The 16,280-nt window shown below is 33.8% G+C and overlaps 2 protein-coding genes across 10 annotated transcripts; both read right to left on the bottom strand.

Moving 5' to 3' along the window:
• Positions 1–1,154: 1,154 nt before the first annotated feature.
• Positions 1,155–8,824, bottom strand: LOC109216787. 9 transcript variants are annotated; one of them, XM_019380978.1, is made up of 11 exons: positions 8,670–8,822; positions 6,691–6,919; positions 5,966–6,067; positions 5,538–5,707; positions 4,888–5,021; positions 4,636–4,813; positions 3,768–4,323; positions 3,406–3,518; positions 3,068–3,311; positions 2,684–2,929; positions 1,155–1,397 (listed from the first exon to the last, which is right to left on the bottom strand). In XM_019380978.1, the coding sequence occupies exons 1-10, from the start codon at positions 8,723–8,725 to the stop codon at positions 2,708–2,710; spliced, it is 2,004 nt and encodes a 667-aa protein (XP_019236523.1). In that variant the 5' UTR covers positions 8,726–8,822; the 3' UTR covers positions 1,155–1,397; positions 2,684–2,707. The 9 variants fall into 9 exon arrangements, with proteins under 9 accessions (XP_019236523.1, XP_019236525.1, XP_019236524.1 ...); XM_019380980.1 differs by lacking the exon at positions 1,155–1,397 and adding an exon at positions 7,431–7,555 and having other exon boundaries at positions 2,008–2,929; XM_019380979.1 differs by lacking the exon at positions 1,155–1,397 and adding an exon at positions 7,431–7,552 and having other exon boundaries at positions 2,008–2,929.
• Positions 8,825–15,366: 6,542 nt separating this feature from the next.
• On the bottom strand, positions 15,367–15,939 carry LOC109216786. The gene has a single exon (XM_019380973.1). It carries the CDS (start codon positions 15,937–15,939, stop codon positions 15,367–15,369), a length of 573 nt encoding a protein of 190 aa, XP_019236518.1.
• Between the last annotated feature and the right edge of the window lie 341 nt (positions 15,940–16,280).

Raw genomic sequence — 16,280 nt, 5'->3', positions numbered from 1 at the left:
TTACTGTTTTTCACTAGTTTTTTTATTATTCGTTTTTTTTATATTATTACTAAAGAAAAATCAAATTGTGTACCAATTAAATGTAGCTAATACAACCAAAAAATATTAACTAACATATGATACCAGTATAGTATGTAGCTATACCAACAGGGTATACAATTGTACGCAAAGAGTTAAAAAAAATTAATTCAATTATTAAACTGAAATTATATCAGTTGTCAATAAAAATTTCAAAAATTCTAAAAGAATCTAATTGTAAGAGTATACCGCTACATTATATAGCATACTATAATATACATACATACATACATATATATATATATATATATATATATATATATATATATATATATATATATATATATTTGCATTTTCAATTTTGCCCCTCACGCCGGGTAAAAGCTTAAAGCAAATTAAAAGGGAAAAAGCAAGTGAATTTACGGGTAATAAGTATACTATTATAGTTATATACTATTACAGCATACTGTTACAGTATATTGCATATTATTACAATATACTATAACAATATATTGTATACTATAATAGTATACCATTGTAGTATAAATATATACTCCAATAGTATATTGTATACTGTAGCGGTATACTGTTAGGTAACCGTGTTCTTCTTCGATTATTACAATATACGATTGCAGTATATTGTAAACTATAATAGTATACTGTTGCAGTACAGCTATATACTCCTACAGCATATTATATGCCGTAGCAGTATACTATCGGGTAGCTATGTTCTTCTTCTATTTTTAGCTGAAAATTTCGATCTCAATCACCTCAAATCAGCTCCAAATGCAATCAAATTCAGTATGAACTTCTAGAACGTATTGTTTTCAAAATATTTAACAGCACCCACTTTGAATCAAACAAGAAATCTTCAAAATAAAAATTTTAAGCCAAGGCAAGAGCAAGAGTTAGGGAAAGAACAATCAAAAAAAAGTGAAGCAGAATTGAAACTAACCATTTTTGTTAGAGGAGCAGAATTGATCCACATAATCTTCATTAGTTTGAGCGTTGGTAATAAGAAGGTCAAAATCTTTACCCCTACCAAAACGCTTGGATTCAAATATTTAATTTAAAAAATCCAACAGAAATAAATTGATCAAAAATTGGAATTGAATCATAATCTTTAGCACTTTTGTACTTGAAATATACAGCCATGATTGAATTCTTTTTCCTAGAAAAAAGAAATCAAGAACAATAATAACAAAGAGGCCCTGTAGTCAAGAATACGATAGGCCTAGTTCAAAATATTGAAATACAAACAGAATCGATACAGAGTTGTACCAAAATAACACCAAGCAGATTCACAGAATTGTATCAGCTAATTCTCTTGACGAACTCACGATTCTTCAACAGGCTTCAGTCGGCACCAGGGTTTCAACCTGGACCCAGCACGAACAATAACCAATTCAAATTTATAGACAGAAAACGCCGAGAGTTTAGATGGATGGAATTGAATCAAAGCGCACTGATTCTTCAAAAGTACGCACAGCAGGGAACACGAGTGAAACCACATATGGATCAATATGTGCCCTCGTCCAAATTCTCAGTGTTAAAAGAAGAGCTATTTTAATAGAAAAAATGAATAACCGGGTAAATAGTTTGAGCCGCATGGGTAGGAATAATAAATAGTTTGGGCCTGAATATTTAAGGGTAAATAATTTGGAATTAATGGGTATAAAGTAAGATTTTCTCAATTAAATTTACTCCCTCCGTTTTAATTTATGACTGGGAACGGAGTTTAAGAAAAAATGAATATTTTTGAAATTTATGATCCTAAACAAGTCAAAAAGAACCCCATAGTATTTGTGTAGTCATAAAAGCTCCTCATTAAGGGTAAAATTGTAAGTTTAAGCTAAATTATTTCCAAATTTAAAAAAGGATCATTCTTTTTTAAATGGACCAAAAAGAAAATACGTTCACATGAACTGGAACCGAAGGAATAATAATGATATCAAAACTTTTGAGTACTAAATGATCCTTGGCCAATGCTCAGCACAATATGAATAGCAGTAATATTTACTTGAATAGTTATGATATCACGAACACATCCATGATATAACTTCAAAACTACATATTATACAGACACAAGAAATAATTTCAGAGTCTGTGATTTAAGCGTAGTAAACTGCTCCCTGCTTCAGATTACATCCATAAAAGTAAAAAAAAAAAAAGATCAATTAAAGTCCTACAAAGGGTGCAGGGAGCGCTAAATGATTCAACCTCAATCTTCTTGTAGTCACAAATGTACTCTACAACTGTATGAGAGTTCCTTTTACCAACACTGTCTATGTAATCTCATTCTCATAGATCAAAGGAAACACTCGAGAGAGGGAAGGGCTGGCGTGTGTTCTGCACCATAAATATGCTTCTGTTACCGATGGTGAAAATCTCAAACATGGAGGTATATATCAAATTTTACCATATTTCTGACTTTATATACGAGGTGTGTGTAAACTCTAGTAGTATTACATTTAATTGTCATGACAAATCGTTCCTAATTTTTGTGCCTGATCATTGGATTGTCTTCAACATGCCCCGTGATCACACATGATCGATACTGAATGAAATTTTCCAGAAGTGATCAAACTAAGAGAACAAGCCAACACAAAACGCACGGAAAAAAAATTGACCTGATATAAACTTAAATGAAAGGGAAGGGATATACCACGACTACGGAATCCCTCCAATATTATGAATCAGGCAACTTTTCCACAAATTCAACCGGCACGACGGGTATAGAGTCCCACCACTCCTTTAATCTCCGATCTACTTTCTCATCTTGCATGTATTTCCCAATCTTTGATGTCGCCACAAAGAGGCACAATGTCAAAGCCATAAGGATAAACTTGAAAGGAACCACCGCTAATATTACAGCCGCACCAACCATTACCACCATTACCAAATATGCATGCTGTAACCACCCATCAAAAATTAGTAAAGGATCCAGGTCATCTGTTATGACAAAGTTTAGGAAAGAATTACAAAAGATGACTCCATTAACATTTTCGTTATATGTTCCTAAACGAATATCAGCTAGAACAGTTGGTACCTTTGGAGCCTTTGAAACCAATATGGACCAGATTTTCAGTAGTATTATGTTCATGCTCTGAACCAAGTCATAGACATTTCTTAGTCCGTGTTGTGCTGACACTATACTTTCTATCGTCGTCTGATCAGATCCAGTGTAGATAACTATTTTATTTGCCTTGTCTATTATCCCTCTTTGCCTTGCCCATATCATTGTAGCAACTGTCCCCAATAAGAGAGCTGATATTGCTTTGCCAACACACTCTCTACATTTGCAAACATCCATTAGTCTTTTCCAGGTTTTCACAGTCCAATTTCTTCAATTAAGATAAATAACGTAGCAAGAATTAAGATACTTACGTGTAAATAACTAGAAGCGCTGTCAGCATAAAAATACCACTGCATAATGGTCTTTCCCATGAAAATACCTCTTGAAGATAAGGCACTAACCTCCCGAACGGTTTGAGAAGACCCTAATTAGTATTGATAAAACAAAGACATTTCGTTAGGCTTTTGAAACAATGCAGCAGCCTAGTGTTAATGCATATTCAGAAAATCTTCAATTAATATAAGGTGATATGGAGTTCTAACAAACAATGGTTCTCAAGCTTCAGTGCTGGTTATGTATACCTGTTTTCTCTCTTTTTCACCTTCCCTAAATTTATAATTCTATAGGAGACATGATATGCATGCAGTTTCTGGAATCAACCAGCAGCACTTACCATAAGAACCTGGACACTGTTCCCCATTCCTTCCCCTTTCAGCTCCTCAACAGTAGCTTTGGCCTTTTCAATTTCCTTTGCTTCCTCTCTTGCTTGATCAATAGCACTCTCCAACGATGAGACGCTTTCATTTTGGACTGGAAGGCGGCTGTTGTCGTCGATTTCTTTTGCCGCTTCACTTGGAACCGGTAAGAGGGAGATATTCAGGCTTCTCAAGATTGAGCTAGCACTACATCTGTGTCCAATGTCAACTTTCTTCAGACTCTCTGCAAGCTCTTCAAGCACATAATCTCCCTTCGGCAACTCATCAAGTAAATCAAAGATCAAGAAATTCTTGGGAATTGGTGGCGAGATCCTAAGCATTTCTCTAGCTGCATGAAGTCTTATAATTCCTAGTATTGTTCTCGCGTGCATCTCCTGTGATCCTGAAGGTGAATCAACCTTAAACTTACGTAAAAACCGATGCAACAATATAACCTCCTTTATTAGAGCAAGCCAGTGGTCTCGCCTTGTTGAGCTTGTCATTTCTGGGAACTCCAGGACAACCGATTCTTCCCTAAATTTTGACAAATACAACACCAAAAGTAAATTCTCATACTGCTATTGACATCATTTTACACAAACATGGTTCTTGAAGCCACATAAACATACACAATTTAGCAAATATACAAGCTCCTAATAAATTGTAAAATACCCCACATTAAATCAGTATATTACAAGCAAAACTCAGCCTTCAAGCAGCAATCCTTGAAATACGTTGAAAATAAATAATGCCAACGTTATCCATACTAACCTGAAGGAAGTGCGGAGTACTTAAAATTTAAGCCTTAAAAAACATGATCTTATAGGATGTAGAGAAAAAACTTACAATTCAGAAGATTCATAAACTATGGCCTTGTCAAAGAGCTGAGCACCCCATGGACCTGTAGCAGCAGGTTTGACACTCTGCTCGAAGTCTTCTGAAAGACTGAGCTTAATAGCATCTTTATAAGAGATGACTCCGGATTCCTCAAAGTAAAGTGCATAGTTTGTTAGTGTCAGCCTACCTACAAATGGTATAACCTTAGGTTACAATCCCAGGAATCATAACAATGCAAAAGCAGAATAAAGGCAAGAGTACCAGGCCAACTTGTCCCTCCAATATGGCGCACTACTCTTTGTGAACTTGCAGTTCCTTCCACATGTAGTATAACCTCGTCATCTGCCATGTCCACACCAGTTGGAGTTGCTTGCTTTTGCAAATGCTTTATGCACCTATTGAAAATCGACAGACACAAGAAATTGCAACAAAAATGATGAGATCTAGAGTTAAGCTTGACTAAAAATGAGCGACAAGGAAATAATTTCAGAAACATGACATATTTCTGCTAGAAGAAATATTCTCCATTTTCGGGTTGCCTTTGTTATAAATTTGCATTTTAAGCAACAGCATCATCACACGACCTCCCTTGCCCCTCCCCAATAAAAGCGAAAAAAGAAGAAAAAAAGAATTCAGGTGGATAACCTAAACTCTCTTGAAACTGACATAAATAACTCTTCTTGATCCTAGCATGTAAGAGCTTTTGGAAATATCTTCTTCACTAGAAATTCCTTCATGACGGTAGAATTCTAAAGTACACTTCTTATCTCAAAATCCATCCTTGGAACCAGCGACATTGTGCCTATTGCGCCCTTTAATTTGTCATTGGTTGTGAGTCCATTTTGGAATTACAGCTTCACCAGAATAATCTACCAACTAATAGAGGGAGAGCAAGGATCTAGGAAAATTACTTTATGATCTCCTTCAAAAATAAGTTATAAGCCGGAAAATGCAATCGATTTTCTGTAGGCGCTGTCAGAGTCTCGAAAGTGAATCTTCCATTAACAACATCAGCTACTAAATGTACAATTGTCGACAGCCACAAGAAAGCATCCTCTCCAGCACTTGGTTTATGGCTAACCTGCGAACCCAATCACTTTCAGTTAGGATAGTAAAATGCAGTGAAAGAAAACTAATGACGTCCAAGCTTCCATCTAAGTATGTTATCATCATAAGTTGAGTGGTAACTCCATTTCAAAAAAAAAAAATAAGTTGAGTGGTAACATTGTACTACTATACACATAAGCAACCAAAGAGAAATATGTAAAGCATCAATTACTTGTTCCAATTTGCTACTGTAAAAAAGCACAGTTCTAACTCAAGGATCCAGATATCTTACAAGGAACGGCAAGATATCTGAGTAGAACAAAGGGATGTCATCTTGTTCCTGAGGCATCACAGAGACCACTTTTTTGTCTTCTTTTTCTTTCGCCAACGACTCCTGTATTATTTAGAAAAGACATGTAAATAAGGTGCAGATAACGTCAAGAAAATAAAGCATACGCCAAACTTCTGACTAGAGTTCCAACTGTAACACTGAAAAAGCTTCTAACTAGCTTGATTTAATATTCTAGTACATAATCAACAAAGCTTTTGATCAGTTAAAAGCATGGCAATTGTTACATTTGATGCAGAATAGCAATAGTAATGTTTCCGTAGGATGGACTTGAGATGCTTCATTTTCAGACCAATTCAAATTTACTCGCTATTTAAAATAATCGTGTGCAGTTGATGTTTTATTTCACCTCGATTTTCCAAAAAGATTCATCACAATCCTAATCTACAGATAATCCAACCTGGAGGAACTATTGGGATGCAAGCTTTTTAATTGAGACAACACAAAATGAAAACAAGAAGTTAGAACCGTTTATTCACGCTCATTTTCAAATTTGACAAATAGTAGGACTTCCGCTACAGCTGACAAGGAATTATCAAAAAATAGAAAGAAAAAAGAACTCTCATTGATTCAAACTAACAAATGATGTGATTAAATTAGGGAGCATTGAACACATGAAGACTGTAAATAAGAGAGAGCTGATGGGTAAAAAAGCTAAGGACATTAACTTTATGTATCTCTTCTTCTTCTGAAGTAGGCATTTCCCATGCCAGCATCATATCAAATGTGAAACGGATAAAAGAACCATCGCTGATCGTCTCTTCTAATTCACTACACATATCAATGAGGATCTTGGAGCAGCAAAACTCCACTAACTTCCTCGAATATCCCTCCATTTCAGGCTCCCACCCAGCCTCAAAGTCATGTACTATTTTATCCACGGAGGCGTCCAACTTCCTGACAGGAAATATCTATTACTAATAACTTGCAGAAAATGCATGCTATGTGAAGTGAGTTTTCACAATTTTGTATGCAGCTGCCTAGAGTTCAAATCAAAGCAGAGTTGATTACATAACCAGAATAATTTGGTGTGGAACAATATGGGGCGGAGCTAGAAGCCCGACTACAGGCTCGGCTCCACCCAGTAGCTTTTGCTCGAACATTATATTTGTGTTATGTAGGGAAATGACACGGAGAAATTACAACATAACTGCAATAATATTATTTGTAAGCAGATACACGAATTGGCTTGAGTCGTGCTGAACACAGTCCTAAAAACCTATTTCAGCAATGTGAAATGGTTCCCCAGGATTAAACAAGCCTATCTCTTAGAGGATACAGGAATCTGCAAAATTAATATACCAGCAAGTTGTTAAAAGAAACAAATAGTATATATTGAAGATAGAAAAAGGTGGAGACACAAAAAGAACATTGGAATGAAAGAAAGAGAGCAAGTAGTAATTCAAACCTAATTATTAGCTTTTCTTGGTGTTTCATCCGTAGAAATTGAAAGCCTATTTATAAGCTCAATAATGGCAATTGCTTGAGACAAGTGCTATGTCTCCTCTGCCACTTGGTACTTGGCTTATGCTACTTACACAAAACCAAAAGAAAGGATTTCACATGCTGGATATTGAAATACACCAAAGATACTTGTGAAATTTCCCACATGCATAGTAGCCACTTAGAAATAGATAACACATTTGTAAAATAAAGGACACTTGGCTATTTGAATTTTTTAAAATACGGCCACATGTTAAGAAAATTATATTACATATGTACAAATATTGAATTTAGAACAAAGTTATTAGCGGTTGAAGTCGTCGTTTTAAAATCCAAAACCCACAAAGTTAAAATCCTCGCTCCGTTGCTCCGTCACTGGAGACAATAAAAGCCAAAAGTTAAGAAACAACAAGGACACCTCTCTTGCTCTCATCTTAATCAAGCACCAGAATTGTATCAATATAACCTTAACTACGGGTGTTCAGATTTCCCACAAGTAGACAATCGAGCTTTGCTTGGTCGTTCAAACAAAAAATCAGCTAAACAGCAAGGCCAGACAAAAATTACAAAGAAAAAGCAACCAAACAGGACAACCTAAAAGGAAACAAACAGTTTTAAACCAAGTTTTACAGAGGAAAAAATTCCCAAATATTCAAGTCTCTGGCAGTTTATACGTTGAAAAAGCCGCTAACAAGCAAAATAAGTGTTCATATATTTCAATTGAATTTGTTGAATCTGCAAGAGGAAGGACTAAACTAGCTAATTCTTCAAAAAATTGAAGATTAAATGAGTTGAGCATGATATTCGGTAGTGCAATTTGCTCAATTGACAGAGTTTCATTTGTTTTCTTTCACATTATATTGGCAGTGAATAAGACTTCTCTAGTTCGAGATGGTTGTTAAACCTTGTCATCAAATTCTAGAATTTCCGCTGAGGGTTCCAAAAAAAAAAACAGTTAAAAAAGATTATAGCTAGGGGTAATTGAACCAATGATCTTACAAAGGTTTCGAACCCGGCCACTAAGTTATGCTTTAGACTGGATCAAGATGATTTAAAATATAATATATAAGGTTAAAAATCAGATTTTATCTTATATATACGGTATAATTTTTGGGCGAATAAACCCCTTCCGTCACCTAAATCCGCCCCTGATATCAGGAACACCTCATATTCAACAGTATTAACTGAGAGAGAGAACACTAACTGGGCACATCTAAAAATGACGTCGGTGGCAATAGAGGAAAGATACTTCATTTCCATAGGCAGCTTCTTAATTCAGTCCGATTGCTAATTGAGCTTAGAGACTTTTTTTTCTTTCCGTTAGAAATGGATTCGCCGTTACAGCCTAGTATTTCAAAACAAAAGGAGGAGGAAAAGAAAAAAAGACAAACAAAAAAAGGATAAGAGGAAGGGGAGCGTACGACACGTGTCCAACATGCAGTGAACAAACCGTTCTTCAGTCTTCTACTCATCACGTTTAAACCGGCAGTCTCGTTTGCTTCAACCATAGTTCAGAGTTGTCTTTTATTATCTTTCTGTTATCAATAGAATTTTATTTAGAGTAAATGTCTAGAGAGAGTTTTACTTTGTGATTAAGTTATTTTTTTTCTATAAATAGAGGGGTCTTACTTCATTGTAATTCATCCCAAAATTCAATAAGAATTCCCTCTCTCTCTTTCTCTGCAATATTGTTCTTTTACTTTTATTGTTTCATAACACGTTATCAGCACGAGACTCTAACCAATTGAGTAGAAACTTTGGGATTGTGCATAATGATTGTCAATTATTCCATAAATTTTCTTAATGATTAAATTCTGGATTTAAGGTAAGTATTTTACCGTATTTTTCTCTTTTATTCTATACTTTGATTTTAAATACAAGCAAAGACAACAAAAGTTTGATTATAACTCTAATGGAGTTTGCAAGAAATTATAACCACCTGAAGTGGTAAAATTTCTATGCCTCGCCATGATCAAATTCATGTATGATTGTGGGCAAATAATTGAAAACCCGTCCCATTGAATTTGCTCCATTCTCATTCCCTTTAGAGAATATGATAGCAGTATGTGATAAGTCTGAAAGAAGACAAAATTATTACTATGAAGGTATCAATGGATGTGGACGTGGCAATAGACGAAATTATAATCGTCATCATTGTGATACTGAGAATAATAAGGATTCTTAAAATAATCCTTCACTATGTGAAAGTAATATTTGTCATCAATTTGACATGAGACTTTATAAAGCACATATAGATGATTATGGTCCATTCATGATGTGAATGTGACTACATCTGATTTATGAATATATATTCATTCTTGGAAGAATATAAACGTACTAGTGGTAGTGAATATACCACACTCACCTCTAGAAGGAGGTTTGAGATGATATAAGAAAATAATGTCATTATTATGGCATGAATGGTCATTGGTAACGTACCTATTGTACGCCAAAATATTTTGGTAATGTGATTATTAAAGATAATATTAATGCAAGAAACATATCTTGCATATAATTTTGACCATAACCATGATGGTATAACTTTCTCTTTAAAAGAGATATTCACCATATGGATGTTGATGAATATGTGGTAGTACCAAATTAATTGAGAGCTCTAGAAGAGCCAATTATTACTATTTTGGAGAAACACAATTGATTACCAATAAGGTATTGTGTTGCAGTAAGTCTCAAAGAAACTTATTAAGTTTTCAAAATATACACGAAAACGGTTGATTATATTGAGACTATAAATAAATGAAAGAATTAATATCTTCTATTACTACAACTTGTAGCTGGGTAATATGTATGTGAAAAGCTACCCGCTTTATTCTCCAGTTTGTACTACACAAATAAAAGAATACCACAATAAAGTGGATGTCATTGATATAAAAATCCATATCATAATAAACTTGGAGTTTATTGATAATTGCACACGTCATGGTGTAAATCTGAAGTTTATCAATATTGATAATTTATTCAGTTGGCATAATTGGTTTACCCATATCAATTTAAGTATGATATGCAAAAAATAAAAGAGAATTCACATGGGTAAATATTAAATAACTAGAAAGTTCTTTACGAATTCTCTTATATTGCTTGTTCTCATTAATTAATAGATCAACTAAAATTGGGATTAATTCCCATGAATGCTGGAAATATCAAAGGTGAATATGGGCCCATTCACCTACCATGTATACCACATAAGATGCATCTATGAGATGGTTACATGTGTGATTATCAATAACCCGCAACATGATGTTTGCGAGGTAACTTGCTCAATAATTTAATTTCGAGCATAATTTCCAGATTTTCTATTCAAGAAGTTCATCTTGATAAGTTGGTTTACATTACAGTTGGTTTAGCAAAATGATTTATTGAGTGCCTCCACTTAATAGCTAAACTATTGCTTATGAGAACAAAGTTATCTATATCAGTTTGATATAGGTTATATACAAAAGTATATTATATTCTCCCCTCACAAGTGGTTTAGGGTCAGGAACCAAATAATTCTATCTTATTATTATTGATGTGCGGTGTATCTTTTGATTAACACCATAACGCACAAAGATGAGTTCTCAAAGTTGAGGAAACAAGTTAGTTTTTCTAACATGAGGAGGAGACATGATAAACAATTGAGAAAAAGTTACGTGGAATGAATTATCATTTGTACATGTAGATCCTCGAATAAGATAATATGAACTTGAAGTTCATAAAAGGATAATTCATGTGCAATTTATTGCAAAACATGCCAGACGCATTTGCTGACCCAAAGAAAGTAACTATATTCTCATTGCAAATGCTCCTATTAGAATAAGTCCTAGAAGGACAAAGTCTATAGTACGCTTAAAGCATATAGACAAATCGGTTTCAAATAAACTTCTTAATATAGAAGATGAGCAAATGATCAAAATGATCATAATAAGGAGGCAAGTGATCTAGAAGATCACATGACATAACACTTCATAAAATCTCAAGAGAGATTCAGGTACCTGAAAATATGAATGAAGAGATCTCTATGTTATGTCTTTATGAAAAATAAGGAGGTTGAAACCGATATAAAATGTTCGCCGACAACATCTATGATAGCGCTAAATATCTATATATATGTATGAGGATCTTAAGTCTAAAGAAACAATTCGAATAGAATTGGTTTCATATGAAAGACATAAAGTCAATGGTATGTGCAATCAATTGTCGATATCTTATATGTCTGGCATGCCATGAAAACTTGATGCAAATCCAAAGTCTATTTATATGGCTTATTTGACTATACTTATATGACAATCCCCAAATGATTTAAATTGCTTGAAGCATATACAATCTTGATCTTGAAGTACCACATCCTCAATGCAATTTATGCACAAATGTATCTTGCTATAACTATAAGCATGATAATGTGATAGCGAGAATACCTCCATAGAGATATTGAAGAGCTATTCTACGATATTTATGAAGACATTATATCTCTATCAAGAATGATGATTTCAAGGTGCAATATATTCATTCAAGTTAATATGGCTCAAATCTCTACCAAAGATATTTTGAAGATGGTGCACAAGATTGGAATGCAAATGCTTAAGGATGTGAATTGATGCTCTCATCAGGGGGAGTTAATGCGCGTTGTACTCTTTTTCCCTTACAAGATTTTGTCCCACTGGGTTTTCATTGCAAGGTTTTTAACGAGGCAACCAAAAGGCGTATTATTAGATATGTGTACTCTTTTTCCTTTTCTAGAATTTTTTTCCCACTGGGTTTTGTTTTAGTTAAGGTTTTAATGAGGCACATTACTTATCGAGTAGACATTCAAGGGGGAGTGTTATGAATAGAATTCTATTTGGAGTGAATGTCTATCTTGTAGAGAGTTTTACTTTGTGACTAAGTCATTTTTCCCCTATAAATAGAGGGGTCTTACCCCATTGTAATTCATCCCAAAATTCAATAAGAATTCCCCCTCTCTCTTTCTCTGCAATATTGTTCTTTCTATTTTTATTGTTTCATAACACTTTCCTTTTTTAATTCATACAAAGATTTTTAATATACTGAATAGCAGCCAATTAGCTTATACTCTTAAGAAAAAAGGATAAGCATAATTTTTAAGTTCTCTTGTCAAGTAATAGCCAATTAGATTTGCTTGCCGCTTAATTTTTAAATAAGAGAAATATCAGGATATGTTTTTGATAAAAAACGGCAATTCTCTAAAAGCACTCGTAAAATTTCACTCTAGGAGTTACAAGATTGTATAATATTTAGGACATTACATTTAATAAATCTATAATTTCAGCATATTTAGCTTTGACCAGGGGCGGATTTACATTGAGTGAAATGGTGTCACGGGACACCACTTCGTCAAAAAAATTAACTAAATAGAGATGTCAAAATGATATCGTAACATTTAAAATTGAATAAAATAATATGGGTGATACTACTAGACAAAGATGCCTCTTTAGTCTAGCGGTTTGATCATGAGATGAAACTTTGTATCATGAAGGTCGCGAGTTTGATCCACCGTATTTATTTTTTTCTTTCAGCAAATCAATTTAAAAATGACTGGACTGGTCATCTCTCTTCAATATACTATCCTAGCCCGAAAATAAATATATCTTGCTAAGTTCATCTTTACTTATTTGTGATAAAGGTAGCTTTTGTTTTTAGCCTTTTTCCTGTAATATTTTTTTCACTTATAGCGGCAATAAAATTTGGGAGTTTTTTTTTTCAAATTTTATTTTTAATATCTGTTTTTTATAGATTTTAATCATTTTTTGACAAACTTTGAAAACAAAATTTTCAACTCCCAAAAACAGCTATAGAGTAGTTTTTAAAGTTTTCTATCATAAAACTTTAAATTGTTTTCATGTAAAATGCATGTCCAGACAAAATTTTAACTTTCAAAAATCATTTTTCATCTCATCTTCAAAAAATTATTTTTACAAGTTTCATCCAAATTTATGTGCAAATGCTAGCTTAGTGTCTTTCTTTTTTGAACAATGACAATTACATCAATGCATTTGAATTGCTTTTTATTTGTACAATATTATGATGACTTATTTACGTGTTGATTTATTTAAATATGACACCGCTTGCGAAAAATTCTGCGTACGCCACTGGCCTTGACACAACCTCGAAAAACTGAAGAAGCTGCATCTACAAACTAACTTGATGAATGACGCACAACCTAAAGTAAGGACCAATTGCATTTGTATTGCATTTCTAGATCAAGAAGAGCACACAACACGAGTGGAAGCGCTCACAAATCTTCTAACTGCTTTTCAGTCATGATAATCTACCATTTACTTAAAAAATTTAGAGCTTTGAATAGCACATAAGTAAAAGAAAGTACTTTATTATTCCACACAAACTTTTTTTTCATGGCTCGAATTTTTCGAAGAACTGCACAAGTTTGTCGAGCCTTCCAGTTTGATATAATGATAGTGGACTAATAAGAAATGATATTAATTTTGTATTTGATTGAAAATTTTATTTCGGCATACGGAATTTTGAATTATTTATATCATAATTTTGGTACCTATTATTTTTATATCATATAACAATTCAAAATTAGCTATACTCTTAACAAAAAAGGATTAGCATAATTTTTAAACTCTCTTGTCAAGCAATAGCCAATTAAATTTGATTGCTGCTTAATTTAAATAAGAGAAATATAAGGATTTATTTTAACAAGAAACGGCAATCCTCTAAAAGCTAGCATTCAAAATTCTGTAAAATTTTCACTTTAGGAGTTACAAGGTTGCACAATATTTAGGACATCACATTTTACTAGACAATCAGGCGATTAGAGCAAAAAATAAATCCATAATTTCAACATGTCTAGCCTTAACACAACCTCGAAAAACTGAAGAAGTTGCACCTACAAACTAACTTGCTGAATGATGCACAACCTAAAGTAAGGAAGATAACTGCATTTGTATTGCATTTCCAGATCTAGGTGGAGGCTTAGATCAAGAAGAGCTCACACCCCGAGTGGAAGCACTCACAAACCTCCGAACTGCTTTTTAATCATGATAATCTACCATTTACTTAAAAAATTTAGAGCTTCAGATAGCACATAAGTAAAAGAAACTACTTTATTATTCCACACACAAAAAAAATTCATGGCTGGAAATTTTCGAAGAACTGAACAAGTTTGTCCAGTCTCCCAGTTTGATATAAGTATAATGGACTAAAGATAATAATTTTGGAATAAAATATGATATTACTTTTTTGTATTTGATTGAAAATTTTGTTTCGGCATAAGTAATTTTGAATTAATTTATATCATAATTTTGGTACATATTATTTTTATATCATACAACAATTCAAAATTAGTTATTCCTAAATTAAAACAATCAAACAACAAAGATGCGATTTTTTAAACTTCTTTTCCTAAAATCTTTTAAAAAGGTCAAGATTTGTTTTTAATTAAATAACTATTTTAGTAATTTTTTATCACAACAACAACCACCTAGTGGAATCCCACAGGTGGGATCTGGGAGAATAATGTATGCAGACCTTATCCCTGCCCTAGGGAGGTAGAGAGGTTGTTTCCGAAAGACCTTCAGCTTGAGAGGAAGAATAGAAATAGGTAAATATCAACAACAAGCCAGGAAAATGAAACCAACAATGTATGAACCTGAAAAACGATAATTTTTTAGAAAACCGAAATGGAAGATAGTACTAAAACCACCATACTAGCAAGCTAGCGCAAAAAACCCGAAATAGTTCAAAAAAAATATACTACGACCTATTACGCTTCCACCCTAATCTTCCACCTCCATACCTTCCTATCAAGGGCCATGTCCTGATCACCTTTCCCCAATACTTCTTAGGCCGCCATCTACCTCTTCTCCTACCTGCCAGCACCAACCATTCACACCTCCTCACTGGGGCATCTAGGTTTCTCCGTCTCACATGCCTGAAGCATCTAAGCCTCTCTTATCCTCCATAGGGGCCATGCCCATTTTCTTCCAAATCTCTGCATTCCTAATCTTATCCAACCTAGTGTTCCTGCACATCCATTGCAACATTCTTATTTCTTCTACGTTCATCTTCTCAATATGGGAGTTCTTGACTGGCCAACATTCAGCCCAATACAACGTTGTCAGTCTAACCACCGCCTTGTAGAACTGACCTTTAAGTTTAGGTGACACATTCTTATCACACAGGACGCCAAATGCTAACCTCCATTTCATCCACCCCGCCCTTATATGGTGTGTGACATCCTCGTCAATCTCTCCATTCCCTTGGATAACTAACCCAAGATACCTGAAACTTTCTCTCTTAGGGATGACTTGTGAATCAAGCATCACGTCTATATTTTCTCCCCTCGTCTCGTCGCTGAACTTGCACTCTAAGTACTCTGTCGTAGTCATGCTCAACTTGAAACTTTTAGACTCCAAGGTCTGTCTCCAAAGCTCCAATTTCTCACTGACACTGCCTCGTGTCTCATCAATCAATATTATATCATCAGTAAATAACATACACTATGGAACCTCCCCTTGAATATATGACGCGTCAGTGCATTCATTGCCAATGCAAATAAGAATAGGTTAAGCGCATATCTTTGGTGTAACCTCATCCAATTCACAAAATATATATATATATATATATATATATATATATATATATATATATAATATGTTATTATTCAGATTGATAAATTGTTAAAAAGATTATCTATATAGAATTGTGTTATCCAACTTAATTAAATATTGAGATCGCTTGCTTATCCAAATGTTATTATTTGATTTCAGGTTTGCTAGAGATCATTTAAGCATCATTTTTGCTAATATTTTGATGAGAAATGAGAATAGGTTGTACT

This window comes from Nicotiana attenuata, unplaced genomic scaffold (assembly GCF_001879085.1).
Source record: "Nicotiana attenuata strain UT unplaced genomic scaffold, NIATTr2, whole genome shotgun sequence".
In the NCBI taxonomy this organism is placed as follows: domain Eukaryota; kingdom Viridiplantae; phylum Streptophyta; class Magnoliopsida; order Solanales; family Solanaceae; genus Nicotiana; species Nicotiana attenuata.
The sequence above is the reverse complement of the archived record's forward strand: the minus strand, read 5'-3'. Positions and strand labels throughout refer to the sequence as shown.

What these genes read in the sequence shown, in the direction of transcription:
- LOC109216787 (XM_019380978.1), bottom strand. Translation starts at nt 8,725, where the DNA reads ATGGAAATGAAGTATCTTTCCTCTATTGCCACCGACGTCATTTTTAGA. An exon ending in GTCATTTTTAGATGTGCCCA is followed by an intron (nt 6,920 to 8,669) that starts GTTAGTGTTCTC and finishes ATTTCCTGTCAG; the next exon opens with GAAGTTGGACGCCTCCGTGG. An exon ending in TGGTTTCAAAGGCTCCAAAG is followed by an intron (nt 2,930 to 3,067) that starts GTACCAACTGTT and finishes GGGTGGTTACAG; the next exon opens with CATGCATATTTGGTAATGGT.
- LOC109216786 (XM_019380973.1), bottom strand. Translation starts at nt 15,939, where the DNA reads ATGTTATTTACTGATGATATAATATTGATTGATGAGACACGAGGCAGT.